Below are 25,918 nucleotides of genomic sequence, written 5' to 3' on the forward strand. Positions count from 1 at the left end.
GCCACGCTGTCGTAACAGGCGTCTTTTCTGATTGGTCAGGAATCCGGAAGTACTTCCTTTGGAGCGCTTGATAACACAACATGGCAGGACCAGAGAAGGGGCACAGTTGCTGTTTTTAGGACATATTCAAGGAGAAACGTGTGCCCGACTGTTAAATCAACGCTGCTTTACTTTATGTTTGGACTCGGTTCATTTGTTTGATTTGGGACTCGTCCCATTTAAAAAACAGACTGAAACATGCACAAGCTGACAAAGGCAACGCTGACCTTAAACGGTCTTGGCCGCTGTTATGTTGCAGAAAAACATTCATCTGCTCTCAAAATGATCAGTCGTGGATTAGTAAGTGCAGAGCATCGGGGTGAGTCAAGCAAGAATGAGGTTTATGATGTGGTTATATCCGGAGGAGGAATGGTTGGATCTGCAATGGCATGTTCCCTGGGTGAGTGCCGTTTTCCCAACACTGTCTGACAAAATGTGGGTGTGTAACCTCAGCATATAATGCAGCCAAATCTAAAATGAGGATAGAGTCATCAGAAACTGTCCTCATGCATATCATGTCAATTTAGTCCAACACTTCTCACAGTTGCATCACAGGATTTATCGATGGTGATACTGATATAAAACTTCTCAGACTTTGCCAACAGGGATGTGCTGTCATTTCTTCTTTTATTTATTTTAAGAAGTGAATGGTTTTTGACAGGCATGGATCCCAACTTGGAGGGCAAGAAGATCCTCCTCCTCGAAGCAGGTAACAAGAAAGTGATGGACAAGGTCCCTGACACCTACAGCACCCGGGTCAGCTCCATCAGTCCTGGCTCTGCTACCCTGCTCAGTGGTACAGTATATAGTTTTACTAACTGGCACACAAAATCACAACTTTTGTTGCTGCCATGTCTGTGTTGAAATGCATGGTGTAATCTGGGTTATTCCGAGAGGCAGTTATTTCTGTGGTGATTAGCTCCCTTCCTGAGAGAAGCCTGTGGTGCTAGACTATTAAACTACTCCCACACAGTAAGCCAGGGATCAGACACTGTCCAGTGTCCAGGGCTTTGAAGGGATCATATTTGACCTTAATTGCTCCTCATCAGATGAGCCAGCTGGTAATTCTCCTGATGCTGTAGTTTGTTTGTTTTTTTCTTAATTTTGGTAGTCAGACTGCAGATTGCAGTTTTTTTCAGCCCTGAATGTAGTCCAAAGTAGTCTTTTAGTGTAAGAAATGACATCTATAACAGGTTCAAGAATTTAATCCTGGCTTGATACACTCTTATTTGTAACATGCTATAAATCCTGAGTCCCCTCCTAGGTCTTGAAACAATTAAAAAGATCTGACAATGACAATCAGTCTAGTCCTGTGTTTATATTTTAAGCTTGAAGGCTGTGCCACGCTGGCACATGCATCCACTGCTGTAAACAATTGCTTTTCATTGATAAATCTATTTTAAGTGTTTTATTTTTTTTGCCACTGACCTCAACAAATGAACAACAAGCAAAGTTTAAAATATCTCCAAAATAATTAAGCTCCTCTATTTTAGATTCACACAATAGATGTAGACAACAATAGTGAGGCTCAAGCGCTCAGACAGTTTGACTCGCATGTTTATCCATATTTATCCTGCCTTAGGCCTTAAAATATTACATTTGAATAAAATTTAGCATCAAAACACATCACACACCCTAGTGTGCCAGGAATATAATTATAACAACAATAAAGTATATGTAGTTTGCAGTAAGTCAGAGAGGATAAAGCCTTGCCTCCTACCCTGCTCTTATACATCAGCGTCAGTTTTATCCTGACTTACATTTTGCTAGAAAAATTTTGTGGAAACTCAAGCGTCTCATACAGAGTAGTACATTTGATGTTTTACTGTGGTCAAGCAGATTGTTATTTAAGGTAGCTTAGCTTGTTTTAATCCCCCTTTAATGATTCCTACAGTCTAAACAAACATAATCGCTATTTCACCCCTTCCTGGTTGTTAGTAGGGCAGACTACTGCCTGTTATGATGAGTGGAAAGGGATATTTATATGTATATATAATTTTACTTTTGTCAGAGAGAAACAAAAAAACTTTTTTTTAAGTTGTGTGTGGTTATTCACATCGCTGATTCAGTCTACCCAGTTTAACTAAAAGTAGTCACTGATGACAGATGATTGTTTAACTTGTTAAAGTTTGACTCCAGTTAAACTCCAGTCTGGATGTGATGATGATGATGTTGATGATAAACAAAAATACTTTTAAACTTGCTATTGATTAATGTATGTATTTTGTGTTAGAAAAGGATCATTTGTGGATGATTTGATGTCAATTTTCACCATAGATTAGTAGTGTAAAGTTTTCTTCATGTGTTTGTGCACCCTTAGGTATTGGAGTATGGGAAAACATAACAAAGATGAGGTGCAAGCCCTACAAAAAGATGCAGGTATGTGAAGCTTCAACCCACTGCTACATTTGTTTTCAAAAAGAAACGTTGGAAAAACGCTTTTATAAAAAGTTTACATCTCTGCTCTGTGTTATAAATGATAAGAGGTGTCACAAAAAAATGATCTACAGCTGTGCAGCCCTCAAAGTCGTTATACATATTGAGTTTCTTTCATACGTCCTCCAGGCTTTCTAATTTCCAGGCATACTGTATGTATTTCTGTCATCCATCAATCATGGCAGCATACAATTTGCGGAAGGCGAAATCTGTGACTCTCAGCCTCTTCTCAGTCATTCAGCTTAATGAACAAGCATCACAATGCAGCATCATATAATCATGTGTATGGTATGTAAATGTTCACATGGCAGAAAAATGGTTTCACTTTGGAAACATACATTTCGTTCATTCCTCTGTGGCATTTATGCTCTTCCAGTAGCTTTTCAGGATCTGCTGCACACGGATTGCCAAAACACACAAGGTGGATTTATGCGAAGGCCAGCCCTGTGCAAGTTCAATCAAGTTTTATTCATTAGGGCCATTTTTTTACCTCAAGGTAAACCATTTTGATGTTGTAAAATTGCTACTCTTCCCCACATCCAGTAGTTATCAAGAATCATGTTAAGAAGGGTAAAAAGATGAAAGATTTTCAGGGTGGTTGTTTGCTGCAGAGTGAACTGGCTTACGGCTGTGGGTGCAGGCTCAGGCCCTCTTGTAAGATGTGGTCGGCATGTACCAAACACCCAACCGCAGGGTTTCTCTCTGGGCCTAAGATGTCATCATGCACTGCCTTCCAGTGATTATGGTAGTGTACCTCTCCCATTATACCTTCACTCTGCCACCACTGTTTTGGCTTGTTTGTCCTTTGAATTGCAGTCATATCCATCTCAGCCATAGCACTGGAAAGTATGTACTGCAGGTCAGCTCTAAATAACATTCTTTCCATGCTATAAAATGCTCTTCCACCTTAAACATCCAGTAAGCATTGAGGGTTTAGATTTGAAACAGGAGGTGAACACAGTTTTTTTTTGCTATCAACACGTCATTTTTCCCTCATTTTTTTCTTTTTTTTGCTGTGAAGTTGTACGGATGTGTATTGTTTAAACATTGCAGAGAAAGTATGCACCAGCCCAAGAGCTGCATCATTTCACCTCGCATTAAACAAACCAAAAACAATTTTGGGCTGGTCTCAGTAAATCTTTTCTCCCCAACCACTTATCACAAGCTGCAAACCCACTGCCATTAGTGGTTTTCTGTAGAGTATATCCCCCTACTTTATGGTGAGTTGGAAAAAAGGAGTACATCAGCATATTACTGCACAATGATGGGTTCTGTCACCATAGTTACAAGCCCAGGGAGGATTAACCTTGTAGAAACACTTTCTTTACCCCCTCATGTTGAAGTCAAATGGTGCTTCCAGGGTTGAAATTAAGAAGCCTACACATAAATCTCATTCTGCCACTTTTGGTTGTGGGTAAATATTGATTTAGCCTGTGTGTACACACACTCATGCCATTTGTCATTTGCCTCTCCAAGAAAATGTTTTTTAAAGATCCACATCACATAAATGTCATGTCCATTAAGTTATAGTCAGTCGTCCAGCAGAGGGGTGTTGGTGACCCTCAGGGTGCTTGGTTTGATGTATGTATGCTGTGCCAACCTCCAAAAGCAGCTAAAAACTTTGATGTGTTCAGCTAAGCGAAGCAGCACTTCTCTGCCCAGCTATATATAAGGAAAGGGGGATGCATTTAAGGAAAGAGTTGTAGACCACAGGCATAATTGGTCTCTCATTTAGGTTTGGGATGCCTGCTCGGATGCCCTGATCACTTTCGATAAGGAGAACCTGGAAGAGGAGATGGCGTACATCGTGGAGAACGACGTCGTTGTGGCTGCTCTAACCAAGCAGTTGGACAGCTTGTCCGGTAAGCAAAGCTGAATGATAAAAACATGAATCTCCTTATAGTAGCAGCACACTGTGAGGCCTTTTCATTCCTCTTCTATCTGCCTAATAGATGCTGAGTCTGGCACCTAATGCCACCACATTTATTCCATCCTGTCCCCACATTTTTGTTTATTTGATCCCCCTCCAGCTATTTTTAAAGACAACTACAGCCCTTGAAGGCGTTTATGTTTTTCCTGCAATTTCAATGAAAACCTCCCATTTTGGGAGCTTTCAGAGCCCTGACACCCTCTGTTGACACGTGAAGTGGTCCAGTGACCTATTTAAAGCTGCCATGTGCTCCTAAGCTTTGCCACCTCTAAAGACACGAAAGCGCTGACATTGTGTAGAGCCGCTTTGCTGTTGACATTAGACCAACTTTTGTGAGGTTCGCAAATAAAACTTTGCTCCGCTACGTGCTTGACAGTTAAAGTGGCATATTTATAAACAGTTTTCAGCATTTTGTGCCAAACAACGGATGTGTGGTTGCAGCACGTTTTTCCTCATGTGCCTGCCATTCGTCCACCTCCCTTTCTCTGTCTTTCCCTCCTCTCTCTTTTTAGCTGTGCTGCTGTTATGCTCAGTGCAGTACATGAAAAGTGCTGCAGGGCAGCTGTTTTCAATGTTACCCAGCTCTCCAATCACCGAAAAACCATTTTTGGTGTTGTGTTCAGGAGCCAGTAGCAGCTCTGTGGATGGGTCTTGCTCCAAGCCAGCCCAAGTCAGCGTCACTCAGAGATCCTTTCATATTTGGGAAGGCCAGCTGCTGATATTTTTAGGAAGAAAGGCTGTTTAAGTGCAAAATCCAACCAATGGGCAGCATGTGCAAAGCCTGGCATGGGGCTCCTGTAGATAAACACTATTAGTCAGTGCAAAGTGACAGGCCAAGATCATTAAGAAGACCGTCAGATGTGAACTTCAGCAGCTCGCATGTGCCAGGCAGGAAAACCAGTGGTGTTTTACGAGGTGGTTTATAGATCTTCCACTGCCTGGGCTGCAGGCAAACCATCCTCGCGTTTTGACCGAAAAACGTTGCAAAGCTCTGATTTCGTGTGATGATACAAACAAAAGACCACGACTGATCCCTTTGTTGTGAGAGAGTCACACTATGTCATTTTAAGAACCACTGTTTTGTTTTGCTCTGCAAAGCCACCTTTGAAGTGACCGTTTTATGCCTTTGTTGTTCGTCAGATAACGTGCAAGTGAAGTACAGGTCCAGGGTGGTCAAGTACACATGGCCCATGCCACATCAGGCAGCAGAGTCCATCCCGTGGGTGCAGGTCAAGCTGGCCAGCGGAGAGACGATTCAGACCAAGCTGCTGGTCAGTTTGGCTCCATCATACAAGCTGTAGTCATTCTCTCTTTGTTTGTTGTTTGCTTCATGTTTCCCCTTCACTGCTCTTCAGCTTGGTGCAGATGGACCTAACTCAATGGTGAGGCGGGAGCTGGGAATACCAACAGTTAAATGGAACTACGACCAATCTGCTGTGGTTGCTGTGCTGCACCTATCAGAGGTTAGCTTCACCTGTAACATGTGAATACAGACAGTACACGTGTTGTTGCTTTTTTTCCCTTCATACTACGTTTATAGATTCTGCACACATTGTTGTACGGTTCTGAGCGAATGTACTCTGTTTTAAATATGACAGTAATTTTATTGTCACATCTGTCACCATGCAGAGAACAACACACCCACCCAGAAGTACACTTCATCATATCTTGTTTTCTGTGCTGTATATATAATTAACACGTATGCAGTACAATGCGATACCGCAATATTTCAGTGTTGAATTTATGTGTTGGCAGCCCACGGAGAACAATGTTGCATGGCAGAGGTTCCTCCCAACTGGGCCCATTGCAATGTTACCGGTAATATATCTACGTTTTGTTTCTTTCTAAATATTCATCTGTCACGAGAGTATGTGATATCAGTATCTCCACTGTACGCTGCAGCTGTCCGACACAGAGAGCTCTCTGGTTTGGTCAACCAGCCATCGACTCGCAGAGGAGCTGCTGGAGCTGGACGAGGAGAGCTTTGTTGACGCCATCAATTCAGCTTTTGTGAGTCTTCCCCCATCCATCAAACTGCTGACGGTGTGTTTAAACTCTGACTCCACATCAGTCAGGAGATGTTGATAACTTTGGGTGCAGTGTGCGGTATGTGGCAGGGGCTCTTCACAGACCCCGTGGACACGTGATCAGCTGTTTTCAATGACTCAAACAAACAATATTGTCATCGTTGTGCCCAAACTTTAAACAATACTAATACTTCGTTGTCCGTTTCTTTTTGTTTGGAGAAACTCCTTTTTCCCAAGCTGGCTATTTTTAAAGGGCCCGTTGATGGACGGGGTCACCATGGTTGAGTCACGTTTGGTTTCAGGCCTGGTTTGCTAATTAAACCTGTGGTCTCCCAGTGTCGACCATTACTGCATGGAATGTTTTTCAAACAGAGCTAATTCAACTGCATAGCCTGGCCGGCATCTTCTTTTAATTAGCACAGCTCCCACAGCCCTGCCAAACCAGCGAGTGAAGGAGGGAAAAAAAAAGACTTTCCCTGGCCTGGAGTTCAGCTTTGCCCCTATGTCAGCTAATTTCTTTGTCCACTTAAAGGGATAATGTCTGTTTTCTCTCCTTTTTGCTGGCAGTTTTTCCTCTCTGTGATGTGTCTTTGTCTTCTCGCCTGTCTGTGTGCGCGCTAACAGTGGAGTAATGAGAACCAGTCGGAGCTGATCGAGACGGCTGGCTCTCTGTTTCGTGGTGCCCTGTCAGCCGTCATGCCCTCTGCAGGTTCACCCCGACAACTTCCCCCAAGTGTGGCAGGGATTGGCCCCAAGTCACGGGTCATGTTCCCTCTGGGCATGGGTCATGCAGCAGAGTACACCAGGCACAGGGTCGCTCTCATCGGGTGAGATAAGGCTTTTATTAAAACTTTTTTTCCCCCAGAAATATTCCCTCTGAGTTACAACCTCCTCTGTTTAACGGAGTCCTGGCAAATATCAGTTTTTTATTAGCATTGCCCCAAATTGTACTTGTAAGACACAAAGCCACTGCTCAAAATAATTTTAATCCTGTTTTTAATCAGTTACTTGTGACTCAGATCAAGATGAGGGAAAAAAAATCATCAAATGAACTTATATTAAAACAAACTTGCAGCAGGTTTTATGAATTCCTTATATCCCCATGTGGTCAAAGGTTGAACCGTTGTTGAAAGATGAACCAGCTATATGGTTGTAAAGGGAAACAGTCCTCTTCATACAGGATGCACAAGTTTTGAGCTCCAAATGTTCGACTTCACATGTGAGGGGACTTCCCACAGCGATCCTGCTCTGTACATAAACTGGGATCTTTGAGTCAACATAGAGGATGTGTTTATCTTTGCAGAGATGCAGCCCATCGTGTCCATCCTCTGGCGGGTCAGGGAGCCAACCTGGGCTTCGGGGATGTGGCTTGCCTCACGCAGCTCCTGAGCCAGGCGGCCTTTAACGGGAAGGACCTGGGTCAGTGAGAACTCTAAACAGACACAAACGCTGCGACCAAGGCGCAGTGGTTTCCTCTAAGCTCTTTTCCATAGCCCCAGCTCAAACGCATGCTGTTGATCTGAATTATAAAAAGCTGCAGCGTTTCCTGTAACATTTATTTGATGTTGTTTTTGCTGTTCATTCTGCCAGGAAATATATGTAAGTTGCTTTTCATGAAAAATGAAATCCTGTTGTGGGATAATGTGTTTATTTTTCTGTCTGTTAAACATTTAGGTGACAAAATAGGACAAGTGTGTTGACTTTATACAGACAGTGTTTGACAAGTTTTAATTCTTTCTTTAACCCTTTGTCTGGACAGGAGCTATTCAACACTTGCTAGAATACGAAACTGAACGCCAGCGGCACAACCTGCCCATGATGACTGCCATTGACCTCATGAAGCGACTTTACTCCACCAACGCTGCCCCTGTCGTCCTCCTGCGCACCTTTGGTCTACAGGCCACCAACATGCTTCCAGCGCTGAAAGTAAGCTTGAGTCAGACCCTCCTGTGCATCCCTGTAAACCTGCCCATCACTCAGATAACATCAAACACCTGTCAACTCTAAGCCCCGCCCCCAGCCTAAACCCACCCACCGCCCTCTTTTCTGATTACACGGAGCTTTACTTCAGTGGTGTCTATAATTTCCAGGGTTTTGAACCTACTACTATGGCATCTAAGTTTAGCCCCAAATTTAGTGTTACCAAAAGTGTGTGGGTGGGGTGCAGGGCTGGCCCTGGGGCAGCGGACAGCGGTGTTGGCTTGTGTTTTCACACCCCTTTTATTACGACCACTCATGTGAAATGACTTTATACTCTACTAAGTGATTCAGACCAACACAACTGCAGCGGCTTGTAAAGCTATTTCACTATGAAGGAATAAAGTAAAACGTGGCATTTTCTCCATATTAAAAGTTGTGAGTCGGCTGGTTTACAGGTTCTCCTTTAGAGGCTTTTACTAAGCATGAGTCAAAGGTGACCGAGTTTCTCTGTTGATGTCTCTTTTTTTTTAACTCTGCAGGAGCAGATCATGGCGTTTGCAAGCAAGTGACCCATCAGTCGTGCTGTGGTTGTTGGGGAAACTCCAAAGGGTTGTAAACCTTAAAGTCTGTAAAAATGTGAATGTGAAAATAAGATATTAAAAGATATATTTTAACTCGTATGTGATTCTTTGTGTTCATATAGGGGCCTCACTTTAAAATACATTTACAGCAGCACAAAGTGCACCACATTGCCATGTCAGGAACATTTTATAACTTCACAAAATAAAACTGTTTATCACATAGGAAGCAAACTTGGATAAATAATTCCAAAGAGGAAAAGTGGACTGTTCAAAAAAAAATGTTTCAACTTGGCATCAACAGGGCTTTAGGATAAAATTTCACCTCAGAGCATTTCAGTACAATTTACATGTCTGCCTTTATTTTTAAAAAAAGTATAAATACAGAGTATATTTTTCATATTTTATTACAACACACACGTGTACACATTTCACTGGATTTTGTAAAAACAACAATTTACATATTGTCAGTCATCAGGTAGGTCATCCTGATGCACATATAGAGGCATTTCTGAGCAAATGTGCAGCACAAAGCTTTCGCAATGTAAAAAGCAGTTTGTGTCCAAAATACTTTGCTAGTAAAAGCTGACACGTGTATATACAGCAGTAGTTATTGAACAATTAATAAATGGAAAAAACAGCAAAGGCAAGGCTTATACAGAAGAAAAGCTGAAAAATGATTTTAGTGAGGATAATTCAATATTCTACATTAGAAAAACTTCCAGTTACATAAATATTTGTACATTTCACAAGACAAATGACACGAAATCAATATAACTGATGCAACTAGCAATGACTGAAGGTTTTGTGTGTTTCAAGCTCTTTACATAATTTCTGTTTTCATTTTTGCTGCATTTAATGGCTGTGAATTATGTTGTTGGATTCTTTATCTACCCTTGATGAGAGGTTTCCCTTCTGCTAGTCTAAAATACAGCTCAGGACTGAGGCCCCTGCAATTAAGCCATGCTTGATAAGGTCTTTTCTGCTGCAGACATAACAAGAAATAATGGCTGAAGTGTAAAATACAGGCATTACCCCCATACATGTAAAACACAGTCTGCAAGAGGCTGCTCCCCACTGTTCTCACTTTCCACTTTTTTTCTTCATAAATATGTACAACTCTTTGGTCGACATCAAAACAACTGATTGTGTTGTAGCTACAATATCTGCAATTAAAGTGTGATGTGCGAAGGGCGAAGAAAAGAAGTTGTATGGTCTTCATCAGCTCGATTTCCGAGAGGTGTCTCAGTTTAAGGGAATACGAGTTAGGGCTCTGTTCAAATAATTTACTGAGTATCACAAAGAGACTTATTTGTAAGCTTTTAGTTGTAGTTGCACCACAAGCAACCAGTCTTTAAATCAACCCACTGCTGTGTACAGTGCACACCAGGACCACAGTAAGCATCAGATTACCATGACTGGTTGTATCACTTCTAAACTATCCTACACACTTTGGGTGAGAAAGATCTCACAAATGATCAGACACCCATGACGAATAAAAATGTAAACCTTTTTTTTTTTTTTACAAAAAATAAAGTCAGCCCACCAGTTATGAGCGCAACATACAGTAGAAATAGCTGGCCTTATAAAAAATATAGTGATTTCTTTTTTCTTTTCAACAGTTCTTGGGTGCTGAGGTTGAGGAAAGAGGAGGGGGGACCAGGTGTGTCTGTAAGGGGGGCGGGCTGATTGAGGGTGGATGGAGGACAGGAAGCCCCCACAGTGACAGACTGTCCCTCTCAGTGCCGGCTGCAGCGACAGCAAGCTGTGCTTAGTGGATGTTGAGGTTTCTGAAGTAGTCAAAGGTTGCTCCCAAGGCCCAGCTCGTCTCCACATTGTTTACTTTTTTGGCCAGCTGTTGAACAGAGTGACAGAAAGATCACCATTAAGCAACTCTTTTTTTCCCACACCCTCAGTCATACGGGTTTGCAAAGTACAGTGTTTAAGCTTTCTGAAGTGCTTTGCAGGCAGGGCACTAGTGTTGCTTTGCATATTTTGTACCCTTGCTCTGATTTGCTCACCTGCAGCACGGTGCTGTCTTTAAAGCCAAAGCCCTCTTTTAGCAGACAGGTGATATATGTCATATCCATGCAGAGGAAGGGGCTGATTGCACGGTATTTGGTCATTTTGTTGCACACTGCAAATACAAAAAATACAAGATTCAAACATTAATAAAGGCTTCACATGTCAGCTAAAAACACTTTTTACAGAGTTCCTTTACAAAAGTTTTGTTGCAGGCGTGTACCAGAGAAAAAAACACCTATTCTAGCCTTAGTGCTACATGATTAAAAGATGACCTTTCTGTTTTGTTTGGCTGAATAAACAGGGAGGTGCGAGAAGAATGGCGAGGGTCAGCACAAGGCTGCGGGTGTGGGTGGGTGGGTGGCCTCGCTCACAGTTTGTGCGTTTCGGTATGTGTCAGGTGGTGTGTGGCTGTCAGGTGCCCTCCTGCTGAAGCCAGACAGACGTCTTTATCTCAGCTGCCAGCCCCGCCTGAGCCAGACCTGTTCCTCGAGACCATGTGACAGTCTTCTCACAACACAAACAGTCTTATGTAATGCACCAACCTCGGTCCCACTCGCTAAAATCTGGTTCTAAAGAAATATTACAAGTGTCACATGAGGTTATAAGCTTGGTGCGCATTGATTAATTTATTGTATTATTTTTTACCCACGTTTACCTAATAAGCTCAAGATAAAATGCACCACTTTTTGAGCCACTGAGCCAAATGTCTGTGCCACAAACAGCTCAGTGACTGTGTTTCTACAGCGTGAAATCTGCTCCATGTCCCAGTGGTTTGAAGACTGAAACATATATTATAACATGTAAAATTGTGGGTTTAGTGCACAAGCCATCCAACCCTAGAGAGGAGGACATGTAACTCTTACCTTCCTTGGCTTTCTTCTTAAAATCTCTGACTTCAATTGCACCACCTCGAGTCTTATCTGCACAGAGAAAACATGCAACATTCAATTTGAAAGGCTGGTTTTGTGCAAAAGGTGATCATTACCCTGAGATAATGGCACTGAAGGACTGGGACTGTTTGGTCTGTGCCCACTCACCTATGAGGCCAGAGTCCACAGCTCGATCAAAGTAGTAGGAGAAGGCATAGAAGACGCTGCTGCCTTTCACTTCGTACGGCTGGTGCACTTTTCCTTTGATTACCTTCATGACTTCATAGTAGCACAGCTTATAGCCTGCATAGCCTGAGGACAGGGAGAGAAAATGTAAATGTGGTTTAGTCAAAAAAAAAAAATTGTTGGAAATGATGGAGTAAAAGTTGAAGTAAAGGGGGTATGAGCCAGCGTGGTTGGAATGTAATCAGACTGGTCTGGACTTGGGTTTGAGGTCAGCCATGGGATGAAGCTGGGGGCTCACCATATAAAATATGAGGGAAGCCCCAGAAGGACAAGTTTTACACAGCCCCTCGAGTATAGTCGGCTCAGTTGTGCCGGCGAAACCATGTGCTGACAAGAGCGGCAGTTAGCACGGCCCGGTTGGGCTGTCTATTTTTACCACATAATTGTGAGCGGTCCAGATCAAGCCACTCGTTACACATAAAAAAAAATAACAACTCAGGGACAAGCCCAGCATCTTTTGGCTACTTGACTGTGGTATGGGAGTGACTGCCTTATTTGTGAAGTTAACTGACAGTTTTCTTTTCATTTAAATACAAGGTTGACTGCAGTATAATTGTTCAAGAGGGAGGACAGAGAAAGAGGGAATGACAAAACATGCATTTGGCGCCAAGGTTACAGAAACTTCTGCGCATAAATGTTCTCATGCAAGACTGCATCATACTGTACTCTATTGTGTTCCAGAGAGAAGGAAAGGAATGCAGGGATCGCCAGATCCAAGGCACTGGGAAGGCAATCAAAACCTCAGGCTGCTTTTATCTTACCGTCTGGAATTCCGCTAACTTTGTAGGTGTCTCCTCCAAAAGTCACATCTTCTCTGAACTTTTTCGGGAGGCAGGAACTTGTGAAAATCTTCCATTCAAGACCTTGGTAAACAAAACAAAACAAAACAAAACAAGAAAACTTTTTGCAATCACTCAATGACAGCATGACACAAACAGGAAGGTGATTAAAAGTACAAGATACTTACCATCAGCTCCCAGTGCTCCAAGAGTTGCAAGTCGAGCTGCAAACAGGCCGTTTCCAAGGTAGCTAGGAGTGTGTGAAACAAAGTTAACATACATTCTCAGGTAGATTTGTAAATCTTAATAAACAGAATATTATCTATGGAGAAAAACATCTTTGTGTGTTATCTTACCTGTGTGTGTAGAGCTGATATTTGTGGTTAAAAAGGTTAAAGTTGGCGATATAACTCGGTGGAGCAGATTCAACTGTTTTCTGTTGGATGAAGAACAGTTGTTTAGTGGTAAAAACATTTTTAAATTGACTTAATTGTCTCCTTGAATATTTGATTTACCTTTGACTTGGGAAGGAATGTGATCTGTGTAGATCCCCCACCCAAATCTAGGATGCCCACCGTCCTCCTTGTGTTGGAATACAAGTGACCTATGGAAAACAAGGCCAAAGATAGACAGGTCAACCTGACTGAAGGAAACTTCTGTGGGTTTATTAGGAGATCAGTTTATAACTTTTACGAGCAGCAGTATCAGAAATACGTATGCCTATGCATGTTTTCCCCACCATGAGGGGGAAATACCCTGTTGGTTTGCCTTGGGATGTAGTTCAAAATAAATGTGATGTTGTCATAATTGTGTGAAAAAACTTGAGGAAATATTGCTTGTTTATGCAACCTGTTTGGGCCCAGTGATTCAAACCCGTAACCTCAGACAGGAGACAAGAGTCTCTTGCAGCCGTGTTTCTGTGTACACTGGAGCCTCAGATATGGAGCCTCCTGACCACTAACACCAACAGAGCAAAACACAAGTCATGTCTTACCTGTGAGGAAGTTCACTGTGACCCAAGCGAGGACTCCTACAACAGCACAGAAAGAGGAAAAATCTGCGTTAGTCAGATTACAACGAGCCCTGTTCTCCTCAGCTGAATCTCTTCAACCTCAAAGACTAAATTCGGAGCTGGAGATGACTTTTAGTTTTCTTTGAGGGTGATAATAAATTAAAAAAGTTGGTCCAAGACCAGCCCAGGTAATTACAACTGCTTCAGATTTCAGGCTATAGCTCTTATAAAGTGTGGCATATACTGTATGATGAAACATACCATGCTGAGTGTGTCTTAATGACTGATGTGGAGAATTACACTCAATTATTGGACCTGGAACTGCAGCTTACTTTAGCATGTTTATCAGTGAGCAAAGATCTCTATTAAAAATAATCACGAAAGTAGTTTGATCAAGCATCTTCATTATTTGAGATGCCTAGTCATTCAGTTCGGTCAAAAAAAAGACATAAAACTCATTTTTGTGTTTCAGAGTAAATGATTGCAGTCCTAACTTACCTTCATTTGTCCCGTTCATGATGGAAACACTGTTGTTTGGCACAAAGAAAGGGGACTCATCAAACACGTCTTTCACCTGTGAATCAGATTAATCATCATTTTATTTAGATATCTACTGTGTATGTGTCAAAGCTCTACACTGATAGATAAAAAAAACTACACAGCAAAAACTCCCTGGTGCACTGAAGACATGGTGTGTTTCAGTTGCAGAAGACACACTGTGCCTTCTCTGCTTTAGATTGACAGACACTCAGCCACAAGCATGGCTGGAACAGAAGCCTGGATTTAATACTTTAAATGACAAATATGGTTACTCCACATAACCCCACAACAGCTGTTTTTTTGCAACATGATAGCCACCAAATGGGCAGAGCTGCTGCCTTTTCCTTTTTTTCTGTGACACTTGTAAGCACTTAGTGGTTTCTCATCCCGTTCCGTGGTGGGACAGGCGGTGTTTGTGCCAAACTGTCTGAGGGCAGAGAGGGAGAGAATGGGGGAAAGACAGAAACGTGCCTTACCTCCTTTAGAAGAGCATTGGCCCTGTCTTCAGTCAGCAGACGCAGACCTGCTGTGGCCTTCAGGACCACTGGGGTCCTCTTCCAGTCCTCTTCTGGGACTGTCTTCTTGGCAATCTTGAGTAGCTGTCGGATGGTGTTTCCGCCCTGCAGAATCAGATGGAGATTTCTTCATCTAACTTTGAAATTTCAACAGCAATGAAAACAGGAGTGGGACATTTTCACAATCACAGAGCTGGCGTCACATCAACCCAACCCAAAGAAAATCCTCAGGGTTTTGTTTAGTGCAAAAAGTCAACAACTCCTTTACATGTCTGATGATTAATAAGTAATGGTGCAAACAAAAAACTCACACATACCTCCTCAGGATTGTCCTTGTAAGCAGACAGTCCTGGTTTCACTGCGTGGTACATCTCATTATCCAGGACTGGCAGCTCGACTAGAAGGAGTCAGAAGTACATGTAATTGCACATCTTTTTTTACAACTGGTGATATTTAGACTGCAGCTCCTCACCTACATCCTGACCCAGTTTAAGAGGTCTACTTCCTACACAGATGAGTCAGGCAGGCAAATTAAATCCACCTCAGCTACTTTTAGAAGCTGTATTACCCATGCTCTCTGCCTGTGCATGTTTGTCCTTACACCACACAGTGAATGACCTAACAGCAGGCAGACAGAGTGGGAGCCGGCAGCATGTGCAGTGACCTAGTCTGCCGGTGGTTTGAAGAGAAAGGGGGAACCTGTGCACTTACCGGGGTCTTTCTGGATGAACTTGTAGATGTGGATCCTGCTGCCTGTGCTCCCTGCGTCGAACATGATCCCATAGAAAACCCGGCTCATGTTGACGGGGGAGGAGGCTTCGGGCTCCGGCTCGTGAACCTCTGGCGGGTGGTAAGGCTCAGGTGCAGGGTACACCACCTCGGGCACCGGGTTGAAAGCCTCGGGGATGGGGTGGATGACCTCAGGCGCCGGGTGGAACACCTCGGGGATCTCGGGGTAGGTCGGCACGCGGGGCTGAGTGACAGCAGGCGCCGGGTTGGAGACTTCAGGGAGGAGGTTTTCCGTGTTGGCGGAGTGCTCCCGGTAGCGGTAGAAGTGGGGGACGTATCGGTGGTGCCGGTAGTACGTCGCCTCCGTTAAGAGGCTCCCAGCGAGGAGCCACAGGGTGCAAGTGAGGAGCAGGCTCGGTGCGGTCATTGTGCTGCTGGAGAAGAGACCACTGGAGTTTAAAGAGATGAAGCGTGGAGTTCAGCTGGAGAAGGAGCCTCGGTGGATGCTGGAGTGAAAGAGTGACGGTGAGAGCAGAGGAGATGGAGAGAGGCAGAGTGGATGCGATGCACACTCAGGACTGTCCGGTCATCTGTTTACGGTATATAAAGACATAAGGGCTTGGCATGGGGCCACGCCGGGAGCAGCCATCCACCAATCCTGTGACAGTCCATCCCAGCTCCATCAGGAGTCCCCCCCACCACCACCTTCTGGGATCTGAGCCGGAGGCTGACTACCTACCTACCAAGTGCATTTCCTTTTCTCTTCTTTTTTTCTGGGGGGAGACTTATTTTAGGCTGTGTTTTCCCCTCCTCATCTTTACTGTTTATTCTGGTGTCAAAAAAATCCCCTTTAGAAAGTAGACAGGAGTTTAAAAGAGGTTAAATGAATGGCTCAAGCTTAAAACACTCAAGAAATGTTCTTAAAATACTTTTATGGGTGTATTTAAGACTTTCACAAAAAATCCCTCATCTTGCCACTCTTTGGACTTTCACGACAGCTCAAATGAGGGTGATGCAAGTTCCCATCTGGATGTCATCCAGAGAGTTTTATAGATGAACCTACATATGACAGTTTTCCACTGTTTGTACTGGAGTTAACCTTTACAGTGTGGGTACTTGTGTGTCTTGCTTAATTGAAAATATCTCAGGTTTACGAGGTAGACAATAAATTAACAAACACTCTTTTCAGACAGAAAATATGACTCATTTGGTGTTGTAGGTGGTTGTTTTATCACTACCTCTACTGAATCATGAGTCGCTGGAATTAATTATGTACACAAAAAGATTCCCTTTAACCTCTTCTTAATGATCCCACAGTAATCCCTGCACAGAATCCACTGCAGCCCTCTCACCAATCTTCTAAAATGCAAATGTGACCTGCACCCAGCTGGCATAAAAGTTAAAAGAATGTTTGCAATCATCTCACTCCCACTCATCCCTGTGTTAACCGCAGCCTTTCCAAGGGAAAAATATTTGGGCAGCATGGCACGTTTCACAAGAGAACGCATGAAATGCATGAGTGGCTGTTTCTCCACTTTAGGTGGGTGGTTGGCGCAGCATCAGAAACCATGCTGTACTGTATCAGCTAATGCTTCATCATGTAAAGTCACCAGATTTGGAAGGATGCAGACGCAATAGGGGCATCCAACAGTAGAGGAGCACAGAAACTCAGAGACCTTACATGAACTGAGATTTGTACTTCACTGTGATATTTTCCACCCACTTTGTATCAACAGAAAAAACAGAGAGAAACAGTGGGCACTGGTAGTCTAGCAGTAGAGGCATCCCTGGGGGACTGACCCAGCCAAGACCCCAACTTAACATGTGCTTAAATTTGAGCCTGTTTCACCTCACGCAGCAGCAGGAGACTGAGGAAGAAACCGAGCCGTCCGCCGGCCAGCCCAGTCAGGAGGGTAAGAGGAGGGCAGAGGTCTTGCAGATGGGCACGAGAGAGTGCGGGAAGTCCACGGAGAGGACAATGTGGGGAGGGTGGGGCTTGGCACTAGTGTTCACCCATCATGCCATTCCACTCCCAGGACACTCGACTGTGCAAAGCACTGTTCCAACACTGTAATTTGGACTAAAAATATTGGTCTTTCTTTCCTCCTTCCTTTTTTCTAAATACTGTGGCCACTTTTTTCAAGTCCTGCGGCTAACCAGAATGGTCGTTTGCCCCTATCAAAGCGTACATGTGCAGGACCTCTCGCTGACTTGTGCCTGGAGATGTCTTGGTTTCATGTTAACAGTGTGATAATGTGAGTGATAAGCCCTGGATGAAAATGCCCTTACAGAAATATCATTTCCAGTTTTGTGTTTGCCTTTCCTTGAAAACCATTCTTGGGTGTTTTCTGACTTTTCATGTTCAGACACATCATGTGGTTGATGTAGAAATTTGTTTAGAAATAAATCAAGCAATAATCCACTGGATTAAGTTTGCAGCATGAATCACTGCATGTGTTTGTTTGAAGACACACCAAATTATACTTTTATATTACATTATGATGTTGCGAGTGGGAACTGCCCTTACAGTTACATGACTAAGATTTTACAACACAAGTTTATGTTCACTCTAGATTTAATCACAAGTGTACTGGAAAGTCTGCATGTTTCAAACTCATGTCATGTAAAACATGCACTGCTTGAACGCTGGTAGTAATGTTGCCCTTCACATCATGACACAGCACACTGCAAACACAATGTTTCAAAGAGAGGTACTTTTGGTATTTTGTTTCAAGTTAACTGAAACCGTAAAGCATGTGAAGGGACCCCAGCTTTGTAATCTACACTGCGCAATATATCATTAATATGCTGCAATGTTGGCCTCAGGAATGCCATGTTTGTGGGTGTCCTACCCCAGAAAGTCTATTGAAGAGACCCAAACCTTGTCATTACAATTCCAATGATAATGACAGCTTTGAAAAGCTCAGGGTTATTTCAGTTTTCTCCTCTCACTGTCATAGTAATTACCTTTAAATTTAGTCTTCAAACTCTGTTCATGATGCCAGAGCAGAGAGCGACCCTATATGTTTCAGTTAACGGTAGCTACACCCAACACTTTGAGATATCTCCTTTTTTTGTTTGATGAATAATCTGCGCAGGACGCTCCCAGGCTCCTGCAGAAAACCAAACAAGAAAACAAGGAGAATTCGGTGGTTTTGAGCCTGAATCATGACCTGTGCTAACTCTACATTGTTCCTTTTAGATGAGCTCCTTTCGAAGATGTAAGCCAAAGAGCATTTTCGTTGACCTTAGTGGTTTTCCCATAATTTCAGCAAGCAACGATTGTGGAGATGGCAGTGAGTTACACATAGTTCTTTCAGGACAACATGGACAATACTATAGACAGGAGCCAAATGTTTCTCATGTCATCATGTGGGAGGAGATCATGTGCAAACAGATCATGTTTGATAGAGCCCAGCATGTGAAGACTATAATTACAAGACGGACAAGTGACAAATACAGCCATTTTGTGTCAGTCCTGAGCCTGTTAGCAGAAAAGACATCAAAAGCTGTTTGTGCCAAACACTAATTGATTGATTGACTGCATGATTTTTAAACCATTCTTTTGAAAGACAAAATCATAGTTGCTGTTTTAAAGGTTTGATTATATAAAACAATAAAATACAACAAAAATAACTGAAAGGAAAAGCTTATAATAAGCAAATGCTTATTTTTCCAACACTGAAATATTTTTGTGGGTGTGTTACACCAAACATTTAAACAAGGTTGTCTTTTGTTTTGAATTATAAAAGCATATCAAATAGCCAAAAATTTGGAAAGCTGAAAAATGTACAAAAGTCTTGATAAATGATATATTTTTAATAAACTGCAAAATGTCAAAAGATTATTGTTTATTAAAATGTTTAGAAAGCTGTTTGCTGTATATTTGCTTGTCATTACAAGCTCACTGCTTGTAAAATTTAAAAATGATGAACTAGAATATGATAAAACACCATCACTACATACAGTTACAGTATAGACATGGGTGTCGGTTAAGGTTAGATAACCAGTTTCTTTATTCAGTGTTATCATGTTGACATTGTGCTTTTTTTTTTTTCTTTTAATTTTAATGAAATACTTAATCAATGTGTCCATTCATCCTCCATTCATTCGTCCAATCATCCATACAGATATGGAAATACAGGGCTTAAATTGTTTTGCTTTCTATTGTTTTAAAGTAACTATGAGATATATTTCATAATTAAGAACTTTGTGTGTAACTGAGGCCAAACAGATATACGGAACATTCATTATTTATAACCAACGGCCCAGTGAGGAAACTTGACCCATTCTCTGCTAAGGCGTCTCTATAGTAACGTCACCACACAAACAGTCTTCCTGTCCTTACAGATAGTAACCCTCTGAAATGGATGGAGTTATTACCTTGTGGGTTCTTTAGGGTGCTGCTTTGTGGGGAAAAAGATCATCTCTGAGAAGCAGCCATGCCGAATAAGAAAGTCAGCAAAGCTGAGAAGTCGAAGGCCGGGTAAGTGCTCACAGCCGAACACTTGTGGCTGTAGCTTCATGGGTAAGGTAAAGGTAGCCACTGCTAACTGAAGGTGGTGGTATTATTTTTTGACAGGAAAGGGAAGAAACATGCCAAACAGGATTCAAAATCTGATAAAGGGTCGGATACAGAGAAGACCAGGGCCACCGAAGCCATGTGGGAGCTGAGGTTAAAGATCTCGGATCGGGACCTGAAGGAGTCCAGCAAGGCCTGCTACAACTTAGCCCGCGCTAACGAGCTGCTCACCAGTCGACTGGAGCGCGCTGAGAGGGACGCCATGGACGTGACCGGCTTCTGGAAGAGGGACGCTGCAGCCAAAGAGGAGAAGGTCAGGGGATGGCACAGTAATGCATGAAATCTGATATATGACCAGTTTAATACATTTTTTTCTTTTTTGACAGATTAATAAACTTCAGAGAAGCCTCAAAAGCCAAGAGTTACTTGCCCGTGAAGAGCAAAACAAACTGGTAAGTTCATTTTGAAACATTGCCACAAGAAAAGAAATGCAACCTCCACTCGGCCCATAAAACATGCTTCATAGTAGAGTACTTCGGCCATTGCTGTGATTTATCGTGCACAACTGAAACCTGTTGCATCTGAAAAATGTGCTGCGCTGTGTCTTAGCAGCTGTCTAGTGTGTAATTATGTTGACATTTATTATGCAAGAAAACAACATGCAAACAAAGCATCCATAAAACAAAAAAACAAACCCTCACATTCCAAGTTACATGGTTTAATGTTATTTTAATCTATGTCGGTGGCCACAGAAGAAATGCGTAGCCTGGTTTGAAAGTGCTTGGCTGGGAAAAAGTCACACTGCTGGTCTGATGTGTTAACCATACTTCACATGTCACACAGATTCTTACTCTGAAATACCAGTTGAAGTTACATAACTCTACACATACCAAAGAGTCTTATTTTGATTCCTTTTATCCTCACTGACCTCTGCTCCTCCTTGTTAAAATCAAGCTATCAAACTGACATGACAAAATTCAAGTGGCTTTACTGGACTAAATAAAAGGTATAACAAAGCTTGTGCTTCTTTTGCTAGCAGCTGTTTTCCATCTTCCAGCTCTTACTTCATGCTGGTAAAAAGGAGTCCAATAAAAGGAGGAAAATAGAGGCATGGTCTGGACAAACTTGAAACATCTCTATTTTAGACAACTGTCACACACGTTCTACTACCAAGCAGAAAAATACTGTTTTGTGGTTGAATTTGAAGATGTGACTTCAAGACGTTTCAGCCTCATTAAAAGGTTCATTCTAAAACAAAATAAATTAGCTAATGGAAACTGCTTCATCAAAGGCGCTGAATGGCCTGGTTTTCCTCAGAGGAGAGACATGATGAAATTTTTAATGTTGAGAAATTCGGTCAGGCATCTCCAAAGCCTTTCCTGAGATCATTTTCTGCAGAGCCTGTTAAAAAAAACTAAATTCAGTCGACTTTAATTCAGTGGGTTTTTTTTTTTTTTTGGAAAGTTGGACATTTGACAAATCATGCAGATAGGAAATTACGACTGATTTGTCGATTGATGTAGACAGAGTTATGTGAAGAATAACGATTAGACCTAAAGTTGTAATCAGATGGTGGATAACCTCTCATTTAGACGTCATGTACATGTTTGTGGGTGCTTGTTTTGCCAGTCTCTCATGACTTTGGTCATTTTGTCACATTTTTGCTCTGGCTGGCTTCTCCACAGTAGCATCTTGAGGTATTTAGTCTGACTGATCTGTGCTTAAGTTGGTTTTGCAGAAGAGCATGGCCCGTGTGAACTTTGGTGTAAAAACCCCCAAACCTCCACAAGCCGCTGCTGCTGCTATGGGAATTTTGCAGCATCTCTATAGATGGGTGGATACTCAAACACTTACGGCATGCATTGAATATGTGCAATGTTTTCCATTCTGTGTCTTTAATTATATGGCTGGTTTGAACAGACTGAAGATTACACTTGTCAAATCAACGAATTGAAGGAATTGTTTGAAAAGAAGTCAAGGGATTTTGACATGCTGCAAGAAAAGTTTAATTCAACAAAATTCCGGATGGAGCAGGAACTGAGAGATGTAAGGAACAAATACCACACACAATATAAAATAGTTAATAATTACTTATTACAGTAAGTCAACCTGCCTATTATGAATGTCTTTTTATTCTGCAGATGAAAGACAGCATGGATGCCAGGGAAAAGGAGCACATGGAAAACCTTAACAGAATGGAGTACAAATTCGTAATCGAAAAGGTATTATGAGGTCACAAGATACATCCCTAAGCTTTTATTGTCTATGTTAAACATTTAGTGAGATCTGCAGATTTCCCCACAGGCTCAGCTGAAGAGTGAAGCTGAGAGAAAGATGGAGGAGGTGAAGGAGGCGCAGGAGGCCCATAATGAAGCCATCATGTGAGCGTGTTCCTGCTGTCCCCTTAACCATCGAATTTTACTCTTTATTCTTCTCCAAGCTCTTTGATGAGCTCAGAACACAGAGAAAAACTACTCAGGAGTGTTTCTGTATATAAATATATAAGTAGTGTAACCTAATGTTATCTAATGAAATGTTGTTTTCTGTATGCAGGGAGAATGTTCGTCTCAGCGAAGTTCTGAAATGTCACTTAAAAGAGTCAGATGTCCTCCAGAAACTGACAAACTCACAGGCAGAAGAAAATGCATCTGTGACGCTGGACAAGGTGTGTTTGAAGCATTCGACTGAAAATAAGAGTGTCACTGTTAGGCACCGGCTGCGCTTGGATAGGCTCCATTCATCTGCTGTTTCAATCATTTCAGTTATAAGACACTTGTCAGATCTGTGCAGAATATATTTCAGGTGGATTTTCCCTTGCGTTGTTTACTCATGTGGACCCTGTGTATTTGGTTGTGGTTCTACTCCAACACCCCCACCACCTCCTGACTACTATGCAGCCTCTCAGTGGTCAGTGGTTGTGGTGAGTTTCCACTGGTGGATGGGTTCAAAATTAGTGGCTTCTTCTTTGTGGATTTTTGGCTCCAGCTCTTCAAGACAAATAAATATTGGGCGCATTAATCTTACCTGTAATGATGACAGCGAATACAGAGTGTGAATCCACCCTCCAAGCTTTGGCCGCTCACTCAGCAGCACAGCAGCTAACAAACCATGACCTGTTTCCACATTGGCATGAAAATCAAAGTTTTTCCAGCATGAGCTCAATGTCATCCATTTAACTCCTCTGCTCTGCTATCAACTCACCCAGGACTCATTTAAGTTCATTATAAAGAAGAAGACGACTCAGATGGAGGCCCAGAAAAAGGAGCTTTGTCAACTTAGAGCTAAGGTAGCCTTCCTGGAGAACACACTGGAGGAGAAAATAGTTACACATGAGCAAGAGATGGAGAAGGAAAAGGAGAGATCGCTGATCTTAACCCAGGCCAGCCAGGTAGAGCTGGAGAAGCTGCAGAAAGTGCTTGCCATGCGAGAGAAAGAATTGGGACGCATCAAGCAGCTAGCAAGTGTCATTATCGAGCAGCGCACTGAACTGGAGAAGTTCTTTCACGATGCCCTGGATCAGGTGAGGCAGGAGATCGTTTCCAGTAGACTGCAGTACAAAAAGGAGGCACACAAAGCTTACTGCTGGAGGATGCAAGAGGCCACAGCAGGAAGGCTGAAGTTCCCACCCATTCGTACCTTTCACAACAGCCCCCACAGTACCAACTCTGTGTATTCAGACATGGAGGCAGCATCACAGTGGTAGGTCCATTTGCCATCATTCCCATGACTTACTACAACTGCGCATCTTTATATTTTCAGTATCTTGGTTTTTTTTCTAGAGTAGCCTTCTGCCTCATATTCTGGTGAGGGATGGGTACCGAATTAGGTACTTTAATAGGTACTGACTGAATTCTGTAGAAGGTACCAGGTCCCGATTCATGTAAAACCACAAGGTACCATGTTTAGATAACTAAATGCATCCTTATGGATGTGAGGGAGTGATAGAGTGGGTGATTTCCCATGCTGGATATGAACACAACATTGCAAGGATATAAATTGAAGAATAAATATGCTAAATTAAAAAAAAATCAAAGTAGTGATTTTTTTTACCACATAAACACAAAAAAGTACCAAAAATTGGTACCATTGAGTACCGGTACCATATCGATTCACATGTGAAAGGTACTCATCCCTAATCATGGTGATCAACCTCTAAAATTCTCTGTGGTTTCTCTTCATATCTACCATTTGTGTACAAAAGCTCTTACAGTTGCAGCAGTTGGAAGCTGATATTGATGTCATAATTCTGTATAAAGGACTCATCAGCCAGGCGACAAGGTCGAAATATCAGATCTCACCTGGGAGCAGAAAGAGCAGTTGCTCGGGCTCATCTTTGCTAAAATGAATGGACGAACAGAAAGGTAATGACCTTCTCCATTGTTAAGTTTTTTGTCTTACTCATGTCTTAAATGCACTCGTGATCGCACAAAACCTCCTGGACCAGTTACCTCAGATGAATTCAGCACAATGACACCAAGCTGTAGTCCAGGCCGAACTTCATATGACTCCTCCCTCTTTTTAATGCTTTAAACAGACATTTTCTCAGAAGAAGAGGATACCATAAAACATCAGTTAGGCTTTAACCAATTTTCTTTTCCATCCAGCTGCTTAAAAAGAATGAAGAAAGAGTCTGGGCACAATAGTAAAAATAGGCCCCGCCACAGAGTCGTGTGCTTGGAAACAAACATCTGGTCACGTCGATTTGCTTTCTGCCTATTGGTCCTCCTTCACGTGCACTGGCTGTTTATTTTGTTCTTTGAACGCTTGTGGTCAGAGAGCAGCTGGTAACATGATTTTCAGAAAGGAGTGTGCAGGGGATCTGGATGTATGGGGGTATGGCAGGCAGAGATGTATATTCACGTTAGCAGTGGTCTGGCACCTAGTCCACCAGAATAACAGAGAACATTTGGCGACTCTTGAGAGTCCGTTAGCAAAATCCAAGTCCATGTGACCTAGAGTGACCCCCCTTTCCAAGACAGGCTGCAGGCCTGAGTGAATAGACACCAGTGTGCTAAAACATGACATTACACTTGGAGGTTCAGCGTTTAACTGCAACTCTGCATTTTCTGTGATAGGAGAGTGAGCAGACCTCTGGCTTCGTCTCCCTCCTCTAAGAAGAGCCTCGTCGAGGGGGGTGCTGCAGAGTAAGAAACTCAAGGAATGCAGGAGAATAAAAGTTATACCTCATCTTTGCAATTAAGAGGCCTGTGGAGATTTATTGGTCCCACATTCCATGTTTAGCTTAGAAAGCATGGTCTGTGTGAACATAAGTGCTAACATGTGATTTATTAGACAGTTGCATAATGATGACTGTCTTACAGAATTAGAGAGGAGCAGTCCCTGGCGACCTTCATCACAGAGGCGTCTGAGCCCGCGCTGCCCCCGAACCCAACCAGCCTACCGGATATACGCACCACATGACCTCTGTTTGGCCTCTGCAGTGCACATCAAACTCTGGATTGTTTGCCTCTGCTTTGTGCGCTTCCCACAGACTGTCAATCATGTATGCTGTAGAACACACAGATGTTTGTTTGTGCTCTTTATAAATATCTCAACGTGCATGAATACATGACTGGTGAGTGTATGATGCTCGTTTGAATTCATCTTAAAGATCTGTTTCCCAAAGAAAAGCTACTTTCTGACCTCAAGGCACCGATACCAAAATATGCACTGAAGAAAACACCGTAAACAAACAGCTGATGTCAGGTCAGTGGAACACAAAGCGGCCATCATCCACGTGGACTGAATGCA

General features: G+C 42.6%; 3 protein-coding genes across 5 annotated transcripts; 2 read left to right on the plus strand and 1 right to left on the minus strand.

The window, feature by feature from the left end:
• The first annotated feature begins 44 nt into the window (after positions 1-44).
• Positions 45-9,028, plus strand: coq6 (coenzyme Q6 monooxygenase). The gene is made up of 12 exons (XM_074691884.1): positions 45-439; positions 701-835; positions 2,360-2,418; positions 4,211-4,337; positions 5,546-5,676; positions 5,761-5,868; positions 6,161-6,223; positions 6,308-6,415; positions 7,057-7,259; positions 7,736-7,851; positions 8,192-8,358; positions 8,892-9,028. The coding sequence occupies exons 1-12, from the start codon at positions 238-240 to the stop codon at positions 8,919-8,921; spliced, it is 1,449 nt and encodes a 482-aa protein (XP_074547985.1). The 5' UTR covers positions 45-237; the 3' UTR covers positions 8,922-9,028.
• Positions 9,029-9,322: 294 nt separating this feature from the next.
• entpd5a (ectonucleoside triphosphate diphosphohydrolase 5a) lies at positions 9,323-16,072 on the minus strand. The gene is made up of 13 exons (XM_074691883.1): positions 15,628-16,072; positions 15,234-15,313; positions 14,878-15,021; positions 14,360-14,435; positions 13,844-13,879; positions 13,365-13,453; positions 13,206-13,285; positions 13,038-13,099; positions 12,832-12,933; positions 11,993-12,136; positions 11,819-11,875; positions 10,952-11,067; positions 9,323-10,785 (listed from the first exon to the last, which is right to left on the minus strand). The coding sequence occupies exons 1-13, from the start codon at positions 16,070-16,072 to the stop codon at positions 10,702-10,704; spliced, it is 1,515 nt and encodes a 504-aa protein (XP_074547984.1). The 3' UTR covers positions 9,323-10,701.
• Positions 16,073-16,256: 184 nt separating this feature from the next.
• bbof1a (basal body orientation factor 1a) lies at positions 16,257-25,615 on the plus strand. 3 transcript variants are annotated; one of them, XM_074691881.1, is made up of 12 exons: positions 16,257-16,391; positions 20,045-20,131; positions 20,228-20,480; positions 20,554-20,619; positions 22,088-22,213; positions 22,309-22,389; positions 22,472-22,548; positions 22,721-22,832; positions 23,373-23,866; positions 24,424-24,528; positions 25,243-25,311; positions 25,489-25,615. In XM_074691881.1, the coding sequence occupies exons 2-12, from the start codon at positions 20,088-20,090 to the stop codon at positions 25,586-25,588; spliced, it is 1,527 nt and encodes a 508-aa protein (XP_074547982.1). In that variant the 5' UTR covers positions 16,257-16,391; positions 20,045-20,087; the 3' UTR covers positions 25,589-25,615. The 3 variants fall into 3 exon arrangements, 2 of the variants coding, with proteins under 2 accessions (XP_074547982.1, XP_074547981.1); XM_074691880.1 differs by lacking the exon at positions 16,257-16,391 and having other exon boundaries at positions 19,906-20,131; XR_012599776.1 differs by lacking the exons at positions 16,257-16,391; positions 25,489-25,615 and having other exon boundaries at positions 19,904-20,131; positions 24,369-24,528; positions 25,243-25,286.
• Positions 25,616-25,918: the final 303 nt, after the last annotated feature.

This window comes from Halichoeres trimaculatus, unplaced genomic scaffold (assembly GCF_033239565.1).
Source record: "Halichoeres trimaculatus isolate MK-OKI-2021-1 unplaced genomic scaffold, fHalTri1.1 fHalTri1_scaffold_17, whole genome shotgun sequence".
Taxonomy (NCBI): Eukaryota; Metazoa; Chordata; class Actinopteri; order Labriformes; family Labridae; genus Halichoeres; species Halichoeres trimaculatus.

Excerpts from the sequence above, each read along its gene's own strand:
- coq6 (XM_074691884.1), top strand. The coding sequence starts at position 238 with ATGCACAAGCTGACAAAGGCAACGCTGACCTTAAACGGTCTTGGCCGC. Across the intron at positions 2,419-4,210 it reads AGCCCTACAAAAAGATGCAG|GTTTGGGATGCCTGCTCGGA; the intron begins GTATGTGAAGCT and ends TCTCTCATTTAG. Across the intron at positions 7,260-7,735 it reads CACAGGGTCGCTCTCATCGG|AGATGCAGCCCATCGTGTCC; the intron begins GTGAGATAAGGC and ends TTATCTTTGCAG.
- entpd5a (XM_074691883.1), bottom strand. The coding sequence starts at position 16,072 with ATGACCGCACCGAGCCTGCTCCTCACTTGCACCCTGTGGCTCCTCGCT. Across the intron at positions 15,022-15,233 it reads ACAAGGACAATCCTGAGGAG|GGCGGAAACACCATCCGACA; the intron begins GTATGTGTGAGT and ends CTGATTCTGCAG. Across the intron at positions 12,137-12,831 it reads AGTTAGCGGAATTCCAGACG|GCTATGCAGGCTATAAGCTG; the intron begins GTAAGATAAAAG and ends CCCTGTCCTCAG.
- bbof1a (XM_074691881.1), top strand. The coding sequence starts at position 20,088 with ATGCCGAATAAGAAAGTCAGCAAAGCTGAGAAGTCGAAGGCCGG. Across the intron at positions 22,390-22,471 it reads ACAAATTCGTAATCGAAAAG|GCTCAGCTGAAGAGTGAAGC; the intron begins GTATTATGAGGT and ends ATTTCCCCACAG. Across the intron at positions 25,312-25,488 it reads GTCGAGGGGGGTGCTGCAGA|AATTAGAGAGGAGCAGTCCC; the intron begins GTAAGAAACTCA and ends ACTGTCTTACAG.